Source organism: Vicugna pacos, chromosome 5 (assembly GCF_048564905.1).
Source record: "Vicugna pacos chromosome 5, VicPac4, whole genome shotgun sequence".
NCBI lineage: Eukaryota > Metazoa > Chordata > Mammalia > Artiodactyla > Camelidae > Vicugna > Vicugna pacos.
Window position 1 is genome coordinate 33,793,331 of NC_132991.1, and position 15,328 is coordinate 33,808,658.

Below are 15,328 nucleotides of genomic sequence, written 5' to 3' on the forward strand. Positions count from 1 at the left end.
AAACTTCTAGGACAAGCAAGACACAGAGAGGATAAGTAACTTACCCAAGGTCACACAGCCAGTAATTTTCAAAGACCAGAGAATCTCTCAGCCTCTTGAAGTTCAGTAGGTATTCTGTGAGAATTGTTCCACATGTAGATGTACTTTTGATTCATGGGAGAGGGTGAGCCCCGCATCCTTCTCTCCTGCCTTCTTGACAGCCCCTCCTCTCAGGTCCTTTCCAAAGGTGATTTTGACAGCCATTGCTGAGAGTCAAGTGGAAGGAAGGCTCTGTGTTTCAATTAAGGCTTAAATTAATTTAGATTCTTGCTATTCAAAATCTGTGGATTAACAGCATGGGTACCACCTGCAATCTTTCTGGAAATTTGGAATATCAGATCCTCCTTCAAATGTATTAATCAGAACCAGTATTTTCAACTGGATGCTTTTTAAAGATTGAGAGGCACTGATCTAAGGCTGGCTCTTGGTCAGTCAAATTGGAACCACTGCAGGGGATTTCTGTTTTCTGTCACTTCTGGTAAGCTCTGAAGGCCCTAGGCTGAAGTGCCAGGAGAGGGGTGCCTTCTTTCCAGAAGTTAGTTTTAAGCCATTTGCACAGTGCCAAGAATATGTGTTTCATTTTTTAATTTCTTTCCCAAATCATCTGCGTTTGACTCTCTGCTCCATTTCCAAAAGGAATCTTCCAGTAGCCAGAAGAGATCTTTGTCATCTAACCACAGCGGGGGAGGCCATTATGAACAGATTAATGTATGTGCAGGATGAAATTCTCCAATGTCCTTTTCCAGGCAGGAGAAAATGCTGTTCTAACTCTCCCACTGGCTCTTCTCCTTTATATAACAATGATGCTACACAAAAGCTTTCTATGGAAAGATAATTAGATTTCTAACTCTATTTGTTCAAAACTCACTTAACATTATAATGGCCCTAGTTATATTGTTTTATCAACTCATCAGTAGTTAAATACCAATTTCTTAATAAATATCTAGATTTTTGTACCTACATCTAGCATTACCAAAGCAGGAAGGGAAAAAGCAGCTAGAAATAGAAATCCATTAATAAAAACAGATACCACATAGCCTTGCTGTACTAGGCTTAAATGCACTGGGAAAATTTAGGTGCTATTTTTTTTTATCTTAGCTATGTATGTATTTGCTTAGTGTTTAATCATTGTGGTACTTTTGGCAAGTGGGTCACCGAAGAAGAAAAATATAGCCTGTATTCACAACTGAAGTGCCAATTTAACTCAATCTAAAATGAATTAAACATATACTTTAATCTAGTAGTGATTATCCCTCCGTCGCACTAGAGATTGCAACCCTGTTTCCTGAATGCTCTAGAGCTTCCCCTTTGACATTTCAGGTGAAAACAAAAAAGTAGAGATAGTACGTGCGCGCGGCGTGTGTAAGGATTCTAAGGATTTTGTTTGTTTGTTTCCGTTATGTGCGATGGGGATTTCTTTTCCTCTTTTTCAGATATATGATAATAATGGCTTTTTTCCCAATGTTTTTCCTTCTCTGCTCTTCCCCTGGACGAGGAAGAAGCTACCACTTAATACCGGAAACAGAACTGAATGCATTACTTGCTAAACGAGGGAGAGCTGTGTTTGTAAGACTAAAGAAAGCAGATGTGTGCTCTTATAGGAGGTTTGGGAATGCCTGGCGCTCAGGGATTGGTGGTCTTTTAGGAGGGGGCGTGGTTAGGGATTGGCCGACTTGCTGCCATGGAAATCAGTTACTGAAGTGTGGCTGCTGCTGATTGGCTGACTTTCACAAGCGTTTGACTGTTGCTGATTGGTTGGCTTTCAAAAAAGGATAGTTACAAATTCAAAATTATCATTAATTGATTGGGAAGGGTTTAAACCTGAATTTGGTAGTTACTTGTTACTATGATCAAAGGGCATTCAGTCTTTCTTTCTTGAATTGGAAGTATTGACACTTTTTATGTTCATCTCCCCCCAACTTCCCATCCCCCTATCCCCACTACACCCTACCCCACCCCAGCCGTCTCAGGGAGCCTGTACACTCATCCTGGTGTGAAATATTGGGAGAGAGAATTTTTACGAGTCCCTTGAATCTTAAAGTGCCCATATTTTGGCACTCTACCCTAGGGTAAAATAGGAAATACATGGCTCCTGTGAGGGCCAGTCCCCCTTCCAGAGGCAGCTTTGTTCAAATCTCTTGCTATTCTTCGTCACGGAGCCCAGATTCGGCCTTTGGTCACATTAGAACAGCCTGTACCTATCAGCGGTAAACTCATCAGTAGTTAAAGTACCAGTTTCTGACATGGAGGAAGCCTATTGGTCATCCCTGCTCTCAAACTGCTCCGTAAAGTTTAACTGTCCTGTGCCCCGACTCCTTCAGGCTTCTCCTTTCCAAAAAACCAGGTGAGGAGAGTTCCAGGCAATATAATGTATTTCACGATGCAAAGTTGTAGCATAACTGTTAAGGGCAAAGACCCTGAGTAGCACTCTGTGGAATACATCTGCTCCTGAAAAGGGACACAGGCATGTGTCCAAAAAGAGCACAAAGACAAACACACAGATATTCTAATTCCAGCTGGTGTTATTTACCAGCTGCATGATATTGGGCAATTTACTTAAACTCTCTGAGCCTCAATTTCCTTGTTTGTAAAATGAGAAAGAGGTAAATCTCAGTACTTGTCTCACAAGATGATTGCAAGGGTTCAATGAGAGGAACACCTAAGACACTTAGGATGGTACCTGGTGGGTAGTAAGTGCTCAAAATGTTGGTTATATCATGATTTGCTATTTTTATCTGTAATAAAATCTGATGGTACAGTAGAATAAGGCCTGATCTGGAATTCAGAAGGCCTGGGTTCAAACCTGACTAATATTCCTAACCAAGTGGTCAAGGGTTAGTCACTAAACTTAGAGACATGATTTCCTCATTCACATAGTAAGAATACATGCATTGCCTACATAATTGAAGATAATATTTACTAACCTCGTGGTGCTATTTAAATCACCTTCCCAGGGCTTCAATTTTCTTACCTATAAAATGGTGCTAATAGCTGCTTAGTCTAAGAGATAAGGTGGCTTTGAGTATTAATGAATTAATATAGATGAAATGATAAGGAACCACAGATATCCTCATTACTTGAGGACAACTGATATTTGATAATTGGTGTTTAAAAAATTAAAGGAGAAATCACTTAAAACTGGAACCAGAATCTCACCATACATGGCATTTTTAATAACTGATTGAATTTTAGTATTAACAATACAACAGTTTTCTATCTTATATTCACTAGACTCTTATATCATAATTGTAATTATTTGTGAATTATTAGAATTGGAAAATAAACAAAGTGTTGATTTTTTTGCCTAATTGGACTGACAAGTTTTTTAATTAAAATTTTTTCTTCTAGCTTTATTGAGATATAATTGACATACAGCACCATAGAAGCTTAAGATGTACAGCATAATGATTTGACTTCTATCCATCATGCAATGATTACCACAATCAGTTTAGTGAATATCCAAACTCTCATATAGATACAAAGTAAAAGAAATAGAAAAAAAATTTTCCCTTGTGATTAGAACTCTTAGGATTTATTCTCTAAACAACTTTCATATTTCACATACAGCAGTGTTAACTATATTTATTCTGCTGTACAAGGCATCCCTAGTTCTTATTTATCTTATAACTGGAAGCTTGTAACTTTTGGCCGCCTTCATCCAATTCCTTCTCCTCTCACCCCCCACCTCTGGTAACCACAAATCTGATCTCTTTTTTCTGTGAGTTTATTTTTGGAGTACAATACCTACAACACTCAGTTCCTGGTGCACAACATAGTGATTCACTAAGTTTATACATTACAAAATGATCACCACGGTAAGTCTACCGTCTGTCCACCATGGGAAGTTATTACAATATTATTGACGATATTCTTCAGGTTGTACCTTTCATCCTGTGGCATTTATTTTGTAACTGGAAGCTTATACTTCTTAATCTCCCTCACCTAATTTTTGCATTCCCCCACTCCTCCCCTCTCAGGCAACCATCTGTTTATTCTCTGCATCTATGATGCTTTCTGTTTTGTTAAGTTTGTTCATTTGCTTTGTTTTTTAGATTCCATACATAAGTGAAAACATGATATTTTTCTTTCTCTGACTTATTTAATATGCATAATACTCTCTAGGTCCATTCATGTTGTTGCAAATGACAAGATTTCCTTTTCCTTTTAATGGCTGAGTGATATTCCACATATTCTCACATCTTTTTATCCATTCATCTGTTGATGGTCACTTAACTTGCTTCCATATCTTGGTTATTGTAAATAATGCTGCAATTGCTGCAATGAAGATGGGGGTGCATATTGCTTTTCAAATCAGAGTTTTTGTTCTCTTAGAAAAAATGTCCAGAAGTAGAATTGCTGGGTCGTATGGTAGTTTTGTTTTTAATTTATCGAGGAACCTCCATATACTATTTTCCATAGTAGCTGCACTAATTTACATTCCCACCAAAGTGCACAGGGTTCTCTTTTCTCCACAGCCTCTCCAACACTTGCTATTTGTTTCTTTTGGATAATAGCCACTCTGACAGGTGTGAAGTGACAGCTCACTTGGTTTGATTTGCATTTCCCTGATGATGAGTGATGCTGAGCACCTTGTCATGTGCCTTTTCATCCGTTTGTCTTCTTTGGGAAAATGTCTATTCAGGTTCTCTGCCCATTTTTTAATCAAGTTATTTTTTTTTTGATATTGAGTTGTATGAGTTCTTTATATATTTTGGATATTAACCCCTTATCAGATATACTGTTTGCAAATATTTTCTCCCATTCAGTAGGCTGCCTTTTCATTTTGTTGATAGTTTTCTTCACTGTATAAAGGCTTTTTAGTTTGATATAGTCCCATTTGTTTATTTTTGCTTTTGTTTCCCTTGCCTGAGGAGACAGATCCTAAAAAATATTGCTCAGATCAATGTCAAAGAGTGTAATGTCTATGTTTCTTCTAGGAGTTTTATGGCTTCAGGTCTTACATTTAAGTTGTTAATCCATTTTGAGTTTATTTTTGTATATGGTGTGAGAAAGTTTGACTGACAAAATTTTAAGACCCCCTTTACTTCATGTTTGACTTTTGCTACACAGTTATTGAAAGGGTCATTTTTTGCAAAAATATTAAAGGACTTTGCCTATTCTCCCAAGGGTCTCTTTTAATTCTCTGATATTTAAATCACTCTCTTATGAAGCTCAAATTGTTTCCTTGTCCAAGTTGGATGAAAGCCTGCATCTTTTGCAGGATATGCAATTTCACTTTGTTGCAATAAATTTGCATTTGATTTGCATTGTATTATTGACCACATGGGAGTGTCCAACAAAGATCCTGGTGCCATGTGTGAGGGCTGACACCAGTATAATGGGGAGTTATGATTAAATGGGAACTAACTGTCAAAGTGGTCCGTTGATTAGTGAATCTTTTTCTGTCCTGATAATTTTTGCTTTCCCACCTAATCTTGGGACCGCAGACATGTAGTTAATGAGTCCCCTTACTCCTATTAAAACTGTGTGGTCCAATTCCCAAGACATTGATTTGGGATCAAATTTTTCAGAACCAGATTGTATTTCAAATGCCCTTGGATGGGAGACACTATTTTAAGACATCTTTTTATGTTTCTCAAGTAAAATGAAAACCTACCTAATCTCTGACTTAATCTTACTCTCCTAAATCTGGATTTCCAGGAATCAGATTTTCTTAGAGCAGGGAACATCCACATTTCTTTGGCAAGTTGGGGGCCAGTGATGTTGTCTCACTTCTGTCCCTGCAGGCATGGGGCCAGGTCTAAAACCATTTTGCAGTAGGCACAGATGGGGCAGGTATAGAATAAGTCCATCACTTGCAGGGAAATAGTGAATTCTTATGTGGTGACCCACTCCCTTTCCCTGCTGCCCTGACTAATACAGGCCTGTGGACTTCTTTCCTCACTGTCCTCTGTAGGCAAGAAGAGTCGATGATTAAAGACATAAGCAGGCCAGGAAAGAACAACCCCATCTCTTCCTGAGCACCGCCCATTACCCATAACATCCCCTGACATGTCTGTCTGATGTCTGTCACCATCACAAAAGCCATCCTTCCCCCATCTTGAACCAAGCTCCACTTTCCTCTCCAATGGGATTAGCAGTGAATACAGCTGAGATCAAACAGGATTTCATGGTGCTTTTGTCAGATTTCCTAAGCAGGCAGTTGTGGGCAGAAATTTAAACAAACAACAGGCCTTTTAAGGGGCTCCTGAAATAATCTTGTCACCGTTGACCTTATGACTCTGTTTCCACAGTCTGACCCCAGTATGAAAAGAAGCCTGTGCTCTGAGAAACTGGGAAGACCCTTTTGAGTGTGCTTGGTTTTCTTCCTCCAAAGAAGGACAGTGGATGGGAAGGGGAAGGGGAGGAGAGAGGGGGGGCGGCTCTGAAGAGACTGCTACACTGGCTGGAGAGGAAGGGAGGTGCCATGCTAGGGAGGAGGCCTTTTGAGGAAATGAGTGAATTCTACCCCTCCCATCACCCCAAATCTTCTCAGGACCGAGGGCCCGCTGCCCAACCTCCTCCTGCCAGGTCTAGGCCTGCAGAAGCTCCCATGTCCCATCCACAAAGACCCAAGCCCAATGCTCACAGTCTTGAAGCCTCACATCATTACATCTGAAGACAGTTCTAAATGCTTGTAGCTTCTCATTTAGAAAAGAGAAGAGAAATCCTCTTGGGAAAATCCCTTTGAAACACTAAGCTTTACTGTTTAAAAATCTGTTAGCAAACCACACATTTCTCCACTCTCACTGGGGCAGCTGGTTACTCTCCAAAGAAACCCCAGGGCTGCTGAGTATTTTAATGAGAGATCTTTGGGGTCTCCTTGAAAACTCTGCTCAAAAAGCCCAGCCTCAGGGGAACTGGTCTGAGACCACCTTGCAGACCTGTTCATAAAATCCTTTGGGACTGGAGTGTCTGGAAGGTGGGTTTAGGAGCATTGGGCAACCCTGGCATTGCAAAACAGTGTCAGGTGGTGGTCAGGTCCTGGGACATCAGAAGTCACGCCTGGCAGACGGGCAGAGAGAACTGGAGCCTCCACAGAGGCATCAGATGCCGCCCACCTTTGGCGGCTGTCACCTGCATGCAGGCGCTCAGCAGTGTCTGAGGAAGCCTTGAATGGAAAGGTCGCGTTGCTCTGTGTCTGAAAAATCATGATTCAGTAGGAGGGCCAGTCATGCGGCAATAAGCAGTGTCATTCAAGGGTCTATTACATGCTTGCTCAGGAAGACACAGAGAGTGCAGAAGCCAAGATCCTGCCCATACAGGTGCTTATAGTCCAGGTGGGGAGATAAGGCCAGGAAACCTGACGTTAGAAGGAGCAGTTCTCTGGGGCTGATGCGCCATATTAATGGAAAGTTTAGCCTCTGGCATTTGCTTTCTTTGCGTGAATTGTGCCTCCATCAACTTACCAGCTCTCCAAGTTTGAGAAAGCTTCTGAACTGCCACGAGGCCCAGTTTCCTCACCTTCAAATGTTCGTATCTTAGTGCCTGCCCCACAGGGTTGGCACAGAGATCGAATGAGCACCCCATCCCCTGTGAAGCACGTAGCCCATAAAAGGTGCTCAGTAAATACTAGCTACTGATATTAAGTGTTATTCAGAGATGGAATATAATGAAGCTCTAAGGTAGGGTGGTATGGCTGAGAGTAACCAACAGTTCTGAGAAAAAGAAAATAAGTTGCGTTTGAGGTGGGCTTGGAAAAACGGATTGAATTTACATTAGCAGTGGAGAAGGGCAAAAATCATTTCAAAGCATGCCAAAAAAGTAAGAGAGGGCACCAACAACAGTGTGTCTCCTCCTGAGCCAGTTTGGACGTCAGCCTGCCTGGAGGAGAGGATGCTGAGCATGGTGGGGATTCATCTTAGTTGACAAGAGCAGAGAACGAAAGCTGGATGGAGGCAAATCCAAGTCAACGTGATGGGGAGGAGGGAGAAGTCGGACGTGTAAGTCTCTGAACCGAAGAGGATGTGGAGAAGGTGGAGTTTTAGGAAGACTACAGGGGCAAGAATGTCAAGATAACAGGGAGCAGAGACCACAGAGAGTCTACAGTCAGGCCAGCCAGCTAGGGTGACATGGAGGTGATCTGGGGTTGAGACAGCTGGGATGTGAGGTAGGGTCGAGGAATGGATTAAGACGACTTTTACAGGAAACATGAAATAACACTTGGTGACACGCACATGCACAAAGTGTGCATTGTGGCATATGAAGGCTTTAACTGAAAGCTTTTGTTCATTTGGATATTTTGGCTTTAGGGAACAGAAATGCCCTCAAGTTAAATCAAGCAATTAAAGATTTGTACACAAGCGTGGGGACTCAGGAAAAGCTAAACAAGCAAACTAACAAAAGGAGGCCTCAGGGAGGCAGTAACTGGAGGGTCTTCCATAACCCAAATGGCTCTAGTAAGATGTTTGTGGGTTTCATTTTAGTGCTCTACATGTTGCATTTCAGTTTTCTTACTTCTGACCAACTCCCTCACCCTTTATAAATATATTTCCTATTCTCTATAGTGCAATAGGGATACTATTTGCAAAATATTAAAGTAATACATTTTATCTTCTTCCCCCTTAAGTCATAGTCTTTGTAGCTTTCCACCTCTGAAGCTCTAGCCATAAAATCCCTTGTCCTATGAGGAAGGAACAGTTTGAAAACCAGGCTTGGGTGAGAGAGAGGATTTTCTAAATCCCTTTCAAATTTTAGGAACTAACCTAGATGGGTCAGATCATAGACTTTCTCCCAGGGAATGGGGATGATACCCTTTCCATCTAATCTAGCCAAGTCTCGAGGCTTGACTAGTAGTGGTGGAAGATAATGTGATGCAGGGGAAGCTATAGAAAACCCCATCCTTTCTAACCTGAAGGACTGTGGGAGAAAGGAGAGAGGCAGAGGTGGAGGGAAGGAGACATCAGACACCTATTTTTCTCTTCCTCTTATCTCCTCCCACCACCTTAAGGTCAACTGTCAAAGGAAGTGGGTAGCCTTAGGAAATTCTGAGGTAATCTAAGGTACTTGAAAGCATGAGGATTCTGCTGTCCTCCACACCTGGGACTCTGGAAGGCAGTCACTTCCCCCGTCGCCCTCTGCAGCTCTGCAATAGCTTCATCAAAGTCAACTGAGTAAGATGAGCTTTCTGATGTTTCAGTGTTTTTGGTCTGCCTTTGGTGCTCCAGTGATAAAAGAAACTGAGAATCTGGGGAGCTCAAGTTCTTAGCAAGAGTGTTTTGATGCCACAGTGGATGAATGAGAAGGAGTCACAGCCCTTTAGCATCAACAAGAGCAGAGAGAGGCCACATGAGCCAGGGAAGGGCCACCAGCCACGTTCCACACTTCGAGAGACCAGATCACAAGTGCTACCACCTGCCAATGGCTGTTGTGAGTGCCGTCAGGGCCAGCTGCGACCAGGTATTCAAGGCTGTGGTGATTAGAGGAGACAGGATATCACATGGCCTTTAGGCCTCTTCCCATTCGGAGCCACGATGTCACTTAAGCCCCACTTGCTGCATAGACCCAGACACCATATTGAAATAGGGAAAGGAAAGACACAAAATTCTAAAAAAACTGAGTAATACAAACAAAATATCGAAATTATTACCTCAAGCTAAGAACTAGACTAAGGTGTTTTCTTTTGCCCTGTTCCTTTTGTTACTCAGTGGATGGGGATTCATGAAGAAGATTAAAGGAGTTAGAAATGAAGTGAGGAAGCTATATTGTCTCTGCACAGTGGATTTGTAGTTTAAATGAATTCATAACCCTACCATGAAAGTGTCTGCTTGCCCATAGTTTCCACTCCCTCAAAACCTCACTTGAACATGGTCCATCACGACTTCCCAGCCAACTTCTCAATTGCTGTCTAAATCATTACCTGCACTTTCATTTCTCAGTGTTAAATGTCCACTTTGCACACAGTGTGTTAGTTCAGGGACTCTGCAGTCAGAGAATCTGCTGGGCTCAGATCACCTTTTTGAGCCAGGATGCGTGGATTGGGACCTGACTCTTGGGTTAGGAAATAGGAAACCCAGACGTACACAAGAGAAGTTCTAGGAAAGCGTCCGAGGTAGGTAAATTAATAGAAGTCAATTCTCTACTCTTTCAGCTATGCTTAAAGTCATGACCAAAGAAAAACTAGGGAAGGTGCCCCATAAATGTATAAAAATGTTGAATCTTGATGACACGTTCTTTCCTCTGAGTCTCTCCACTAGACTTACGTAATTGTGACTGAGTTTCTCCACTATCAGAAATAAGCTGAAGGAGTTCTGTAAATTTCACCTCCTTTTCCCATATGAAGAATCAGGAATCAGTCAATTCTTTCTTATGCAGAATTTCATTTACATATTCTACCTACTCAGATATTATAGTTAATAAAATGTTGGCATTATATGTTATAGTGGAATGTGATTTTTCAAAGAATTCAAATATGTATATTGACACAGATAATAAAACCATACTACACAGTGTCCTCATTTTAAGATTCAGAAGGTAGCTCAGTGTTTTACAGTCTCTCTAGGCTGTGATTATGAAAATGAGTTATCATTTTCTTTACATGTGCTTCTGAGACAGTTGTGGTTAATAGCCTCAGTCAGTTTATAATTTTATCCCACATTGCATTTATTCCAAGTTTCACTCCATCCAAAAGCAACTCTGAGGTGTCCTGTGGTGTATTTCCTACCTCATAAACATCTTTGTCAGGAACTCCACATGTTCACTCAGCAGGGGTGTTGAGATTCATTTAAGGGGAACCAGTCGTAAACCCCATCCCAGGTGATCCACACTTTAGCATGAGTGAGGAGATGCGGAGCCAATGGGAAAGCCACGGGCTGACCTGAGGGGTGCTGGTTACTCATTCATCTAACATCGGCATATGTTTAAACCTGCCTTTTCTTCAAGTTTGTATGTCGGTGGCAAAAAGAACATGCTGACACTAGGATTTGGTAGCTGACATCAGTTTTTAACCTGGTTATTAGGGTCTCCTCACAGACATTACATGGGCTTGCCCAAGGCCAAACCAAGAGACCAAAAGAAACGGGAAAGTACAGAAAAGTGTTGTTTCTTCTAATTCAATGCCATTCCTTAACGTCATATGTGAAGACAATATTCATTTCAATATCAGCTGTAACTGTTGAAAAATAATTTAAGCTCGAGGCAAATTATAAATGAATGTACCTTTAATTATATTTGCAAGGGGACAGCTCATCACCCTTATCCCACGGCCCTGTGGCTCATCCATTAATATATTTTTATTCAACCAGTATTTAGTGAACGTTTACTGTGTGCCAGACTCTTGGAAGTTGCTGGGGCGCAAGTTTTCTCAGCTAACTTTTCTCCTAGTTCAGCCCTGATAAATGAGGATATTTTCTTGTTTTGTTGGATTTTTACTCTCTGGACAATTCAAAATCTAAAGAGAGAAGAGGTATGTAGGGTGAATGGTCTTGAGCAGCGTTCAGTGGAGGGTGAGTGAAAGGGTGGGGGCCTCTGAGAATCCACAGCTGGCTGTCCAACCAAAGATGGATTAAGGGGTCAAGTTGCTGGCCTCTCAGCCAAACACCTAATTGGGTACACTGAGTATTACTGGATACAGAATAGGAAAGAACCCAGGATTTTGCAAGAACTCTTTACTTATTTTGTACTCTCTGTGGTTGGAAGAAATACTTGGACAAGACAAGTGAGCCGGGGCCGGGGCAGTCTCAGACTGCCCAATGGGCAGACTTTGGAACAATGAATGTTTAAGTGTTTTTTGTTTTGTTTGTTTTGTTTTGTTTTGCTGCTCCTCCATGTAGTCATAGTCAGGGCTGAACTGAACTGCTCAGGAAAGCAGATGAAACGGAAGGCCCCCCCATTAACCCTTCCTTCTCAGTTTCCCTTGATGTAGCACATTATCTCTTCTCTAAATCAAACAGATATTTTAAAATATTGATTTAAAGAGTTGCAAATTATTAGTTATCCAAGACTCCTGCTTCCACGTTTAACCATATTCTTGTTTCTTTTGGAACTACCATTTCAGTGGCTTGAAAAGGAGGAAGTCAGAAAGCCTGCCGAGGACCTGAAGGGTGTCCAGAAATAGAGGTGAAGACCCACCCAGTTTCTACCTGTTTCCCTCTCCTAGCTAGGCAGAGCAGGATCTTGAAAGATGTGATGTGAGTGGCAGTGTCCTTGGCCATCTCTCCTTTTCCACTGCAGTACCTCCCCGCCTCTGGGTACCACGGCTGTTGGGATGAGCCCTGGCAACTGAGGTCTCCCCAGTGTGGATCCAGACACTCTGCATGCCCAGCTGTGTACACAATTTAATTGTGATGTGTCTGATCCCTGGTCCCACTAGACGACTTTCACTAAAGTACCACATTCTAAAGTAATGGTTGGCCATAGACCCACATCTAACTTCTCCATAGAAAGATAGAAATTAAAAGCAAAGCATGAGAAATAAATAACTATTTCAAAGACATGCAGCTGTCACAGGCTCTGGGATAGACGGAGAGTGATTTGGGGGGTTGTGCATCTGACAGTGACACCCTCCAAATCACAGCACCTGGTTGGGGGGGGGTGTGGATAAAAGCAACCCCTTCCATGCCACAACCCTTCTCTCCTCTTTTAGCCCATCAATTAAGTTTCAAGTTGTTTTCAGGATCAATGCAAACCAGAGGACATCAAGTCTTATGTGTTTTTACCCCTATTATCCTTTTGAAATTTCCTCATCTGTGTGTGGCCCAGCATTTCATAGCAGAGAATGGTTTTTCAGCCTCTTTCATTTTAGGAGGTGATACATCAGTGAGTTTTTTTCCTACTGTGAACAACAGGTGCATGGAAATCATAGTCAGGGGGAACAGGCTGTAGCCATACATCAGACTTTCACATACTCTGTGGGAAGTGGAAGCCCCACACTTTAACTGCCTCTTGCATTTGGCATCTAAGACCATTTCAAAGGTCTAAGTCTGTAGTAGAATGGTCGTCAGCTTTCATCTGGGATTCTAAAGTGAAGTGGGGAATATTACCCGCAGAGAAGTGTATAAATGCTTTCCATTAGTTTCTTATGATCGTACATTAGCATTCAAACATATTTGTTTAAGGCTGAAACCCTGTTGACAGTTTTCACTTGAAAGAGATTTGAGCAAAATGGCTCTTAGATGATATTATTTATTTGGACCAACAAGCCTCATTGCAATTTGAAATAAAAATCTCCTTGGCTCCAGGGTTCTTCCTTCACAGTGGTGATTCATTTTTTATTTCTAATAGTCAATCTCCTTGATTTCCTCAATTTTCTTTTTCTTTTGTTTTTTTCCTGAGTGGAAAAGTGGAAATATTAAGAATAATAGGCAACAACGGAAAGTGGAGGGTTTTATGCTTTGTTCCTGACACAGAAATTTATCAGAGAAGAGCTTAGCTAAAGAGATTCATGAGAAATAAATAAGCACCTTTATGGGCTAAGGCTTTCCATGAGTGTATTCTGGAAAAGACCATCTCCTGGAGACAGGTAACATATTATTTTCTTTCTTTTGCATATTTAAGAACCTGTGAGGGCCATTAGCAACTACCTGCTAAAAGCATAGAGGCAAAGACTCTAAGTGAAGACTGAGAAGTAAACAGTTTGGCTCCAATTTGTTCACATGGATTACTTGGCTTAGGTTCTTTTTTTTTTTTTTTTTTCATGCACTCCTATATCCTGTCCTTTTTCCCTGATAGGGTAAGAGATGAAAAACTGCATTAACTTCTGGAAAATCCCAATCTCTACAAGAGACCTTGAAATCAGAAGGATCTGGTGTTTACTGAGGGAACAAAGAGGATGAAAATGCTATGATTCAAGGAACTTTCAAAAATGAGTTTTTATTTGCTGCAATCAAATGTGAATATGGGATCTGAAACTGGCTGGCCCTCAGAAGCAGTACTATAACTGGTTATGAGCTATTCAAATTCACTGAGGGACACACTAAGGAATACCCACATGGAATAGTCTTAATTTTGTAACAACTGAATTGTTTAATTTAATTTTTTCCTATGAAATTTATAAACCAGGGGAGGATTTTGTACACTTTATGATTAAATCAACTTTCATGATCATTTAAATTCCTCAGTCAGATGTTGAGAAAGGAAGGGGTTCCGGGGAACGAAAGCTAACAAAGCTGTGCTGAGGGCATATGGAGAAGTATCTGTTTTTCAGAATCCAGACTATCAGAGGAAATAACGAAAAAGAATTTAGAAATGTTACTTGAATAAAAGACAACAATCACTAACTTTTACCAAGTACAGTGCTATTCACAGACAACATTTCACTGAGTTTCCACAAAACCCTGCTAGTAGGATGTATGATTCCCATTTCATGGGGGTGAAATATGGGTGTTTTAAAATGTAGGTAATTTTCCTGGCCGTCCTGCACACACATCTTCCAACAACAAATCATGCACTCTTTTTCCTAACCCAAAGTCCTTCCAAGTAAATGCCCTGCCGCTCTGTGGTAGATAATTCATCTTCCAGCTACAAAAATATAGGGATGGGGTTAAGGTTTTCAGATTTACCAAATAAAAATGTAGGACACCCTGTATATGTATGGGACATACTTCTAAGAAATTATTCACTGTTTATCTGAAATTCAAATTTGACTGCTGTCCTGCATTTTATCTGGCAGTCCTAGATGGGGGCTATGGGCTCTTGCTGAAAGGGAGGAACCTGAAGGAAAAAGCAGGTAAGAAGTTGGAACCCAACAATAACTGTAGGATCCAATCAACAGTGAGGAACCTTCCTAAGGAAAAAGATGCATCTGACTTACTTTATTTTCACATGAAGCTGCAGAAAAAAGGATGATGGTGGAGATGTCAGGATGTGTGTAAACTGAGAGGAAGTACGCTTGAGGCAAATGTTCAATGAATAGAGACAGCACTGGGTTAGTATTATCCAGAAAGGATGTTTGTGCTTACTGTTAGATCTCTAATGGCAGGTGCCCTGGACACCAACAGCAGCCACTCCTTATGCAGGTCCTGAGTCACTGAATTAAAAGCACACACTTTGGAGTGATATTAGCTGCCACGTGTTAGCTCTGTCATTTTGAGCAGGTCACATCATGTCTTCGAGCTTCATTGCCTTTATTTGTACAATCGAGTTAATATTACTCTCTTTAAGAACTATTTTACTCAATAAATGGCAGGAGTGGCTTATTTTCTTCCTCTTCCTCCTCATCATAATCTAGAGTAGGAACTGGTAAACATTTTCCCAAATAGCAAATATTTTCACTTTGATGGGCCATAATGGCTCTGTCACAACTACTCAACCCTGCCATTCTAGTGAGAAAGCAGCCACAAACAACGTGCAG

At 41.1% G+C, this 15,328-nt stretch overlaps 1 protein-coding gene across 2 annotated transcripts in view; it reads right to left on the reverse strand.

Moving 5' to 3' along the window:
* The window catches only part of CCDC148 (coiled-coil domain containing 148), a 306,973-nt gene that overhangs the window by 6,601 nt on the left and 285,044 nt on the right, over nucleotides 1–15,328 (reverse strand). The window contains exon 16 of one of the 2 annotated variants that reach the window (XM_072961002.1): nucleotides 13,264–13,306. The exons of the other annotated variant lie outside the window; for it this stretch is intronic. Within the exon in view, the coding sequence (XP_072817103.1) occupies nucleotides 13,279–13,306 (28 nt within the window). The 3' untranslated portion in view covers nucleotides 13,264–13,278. Of the gene's footprint in view, nucleotides 1–13,263; nucleotides 13,307–15,328 lie in introns of those variants that run through there. 2 annotated transcript variants of the gene reach the window in all.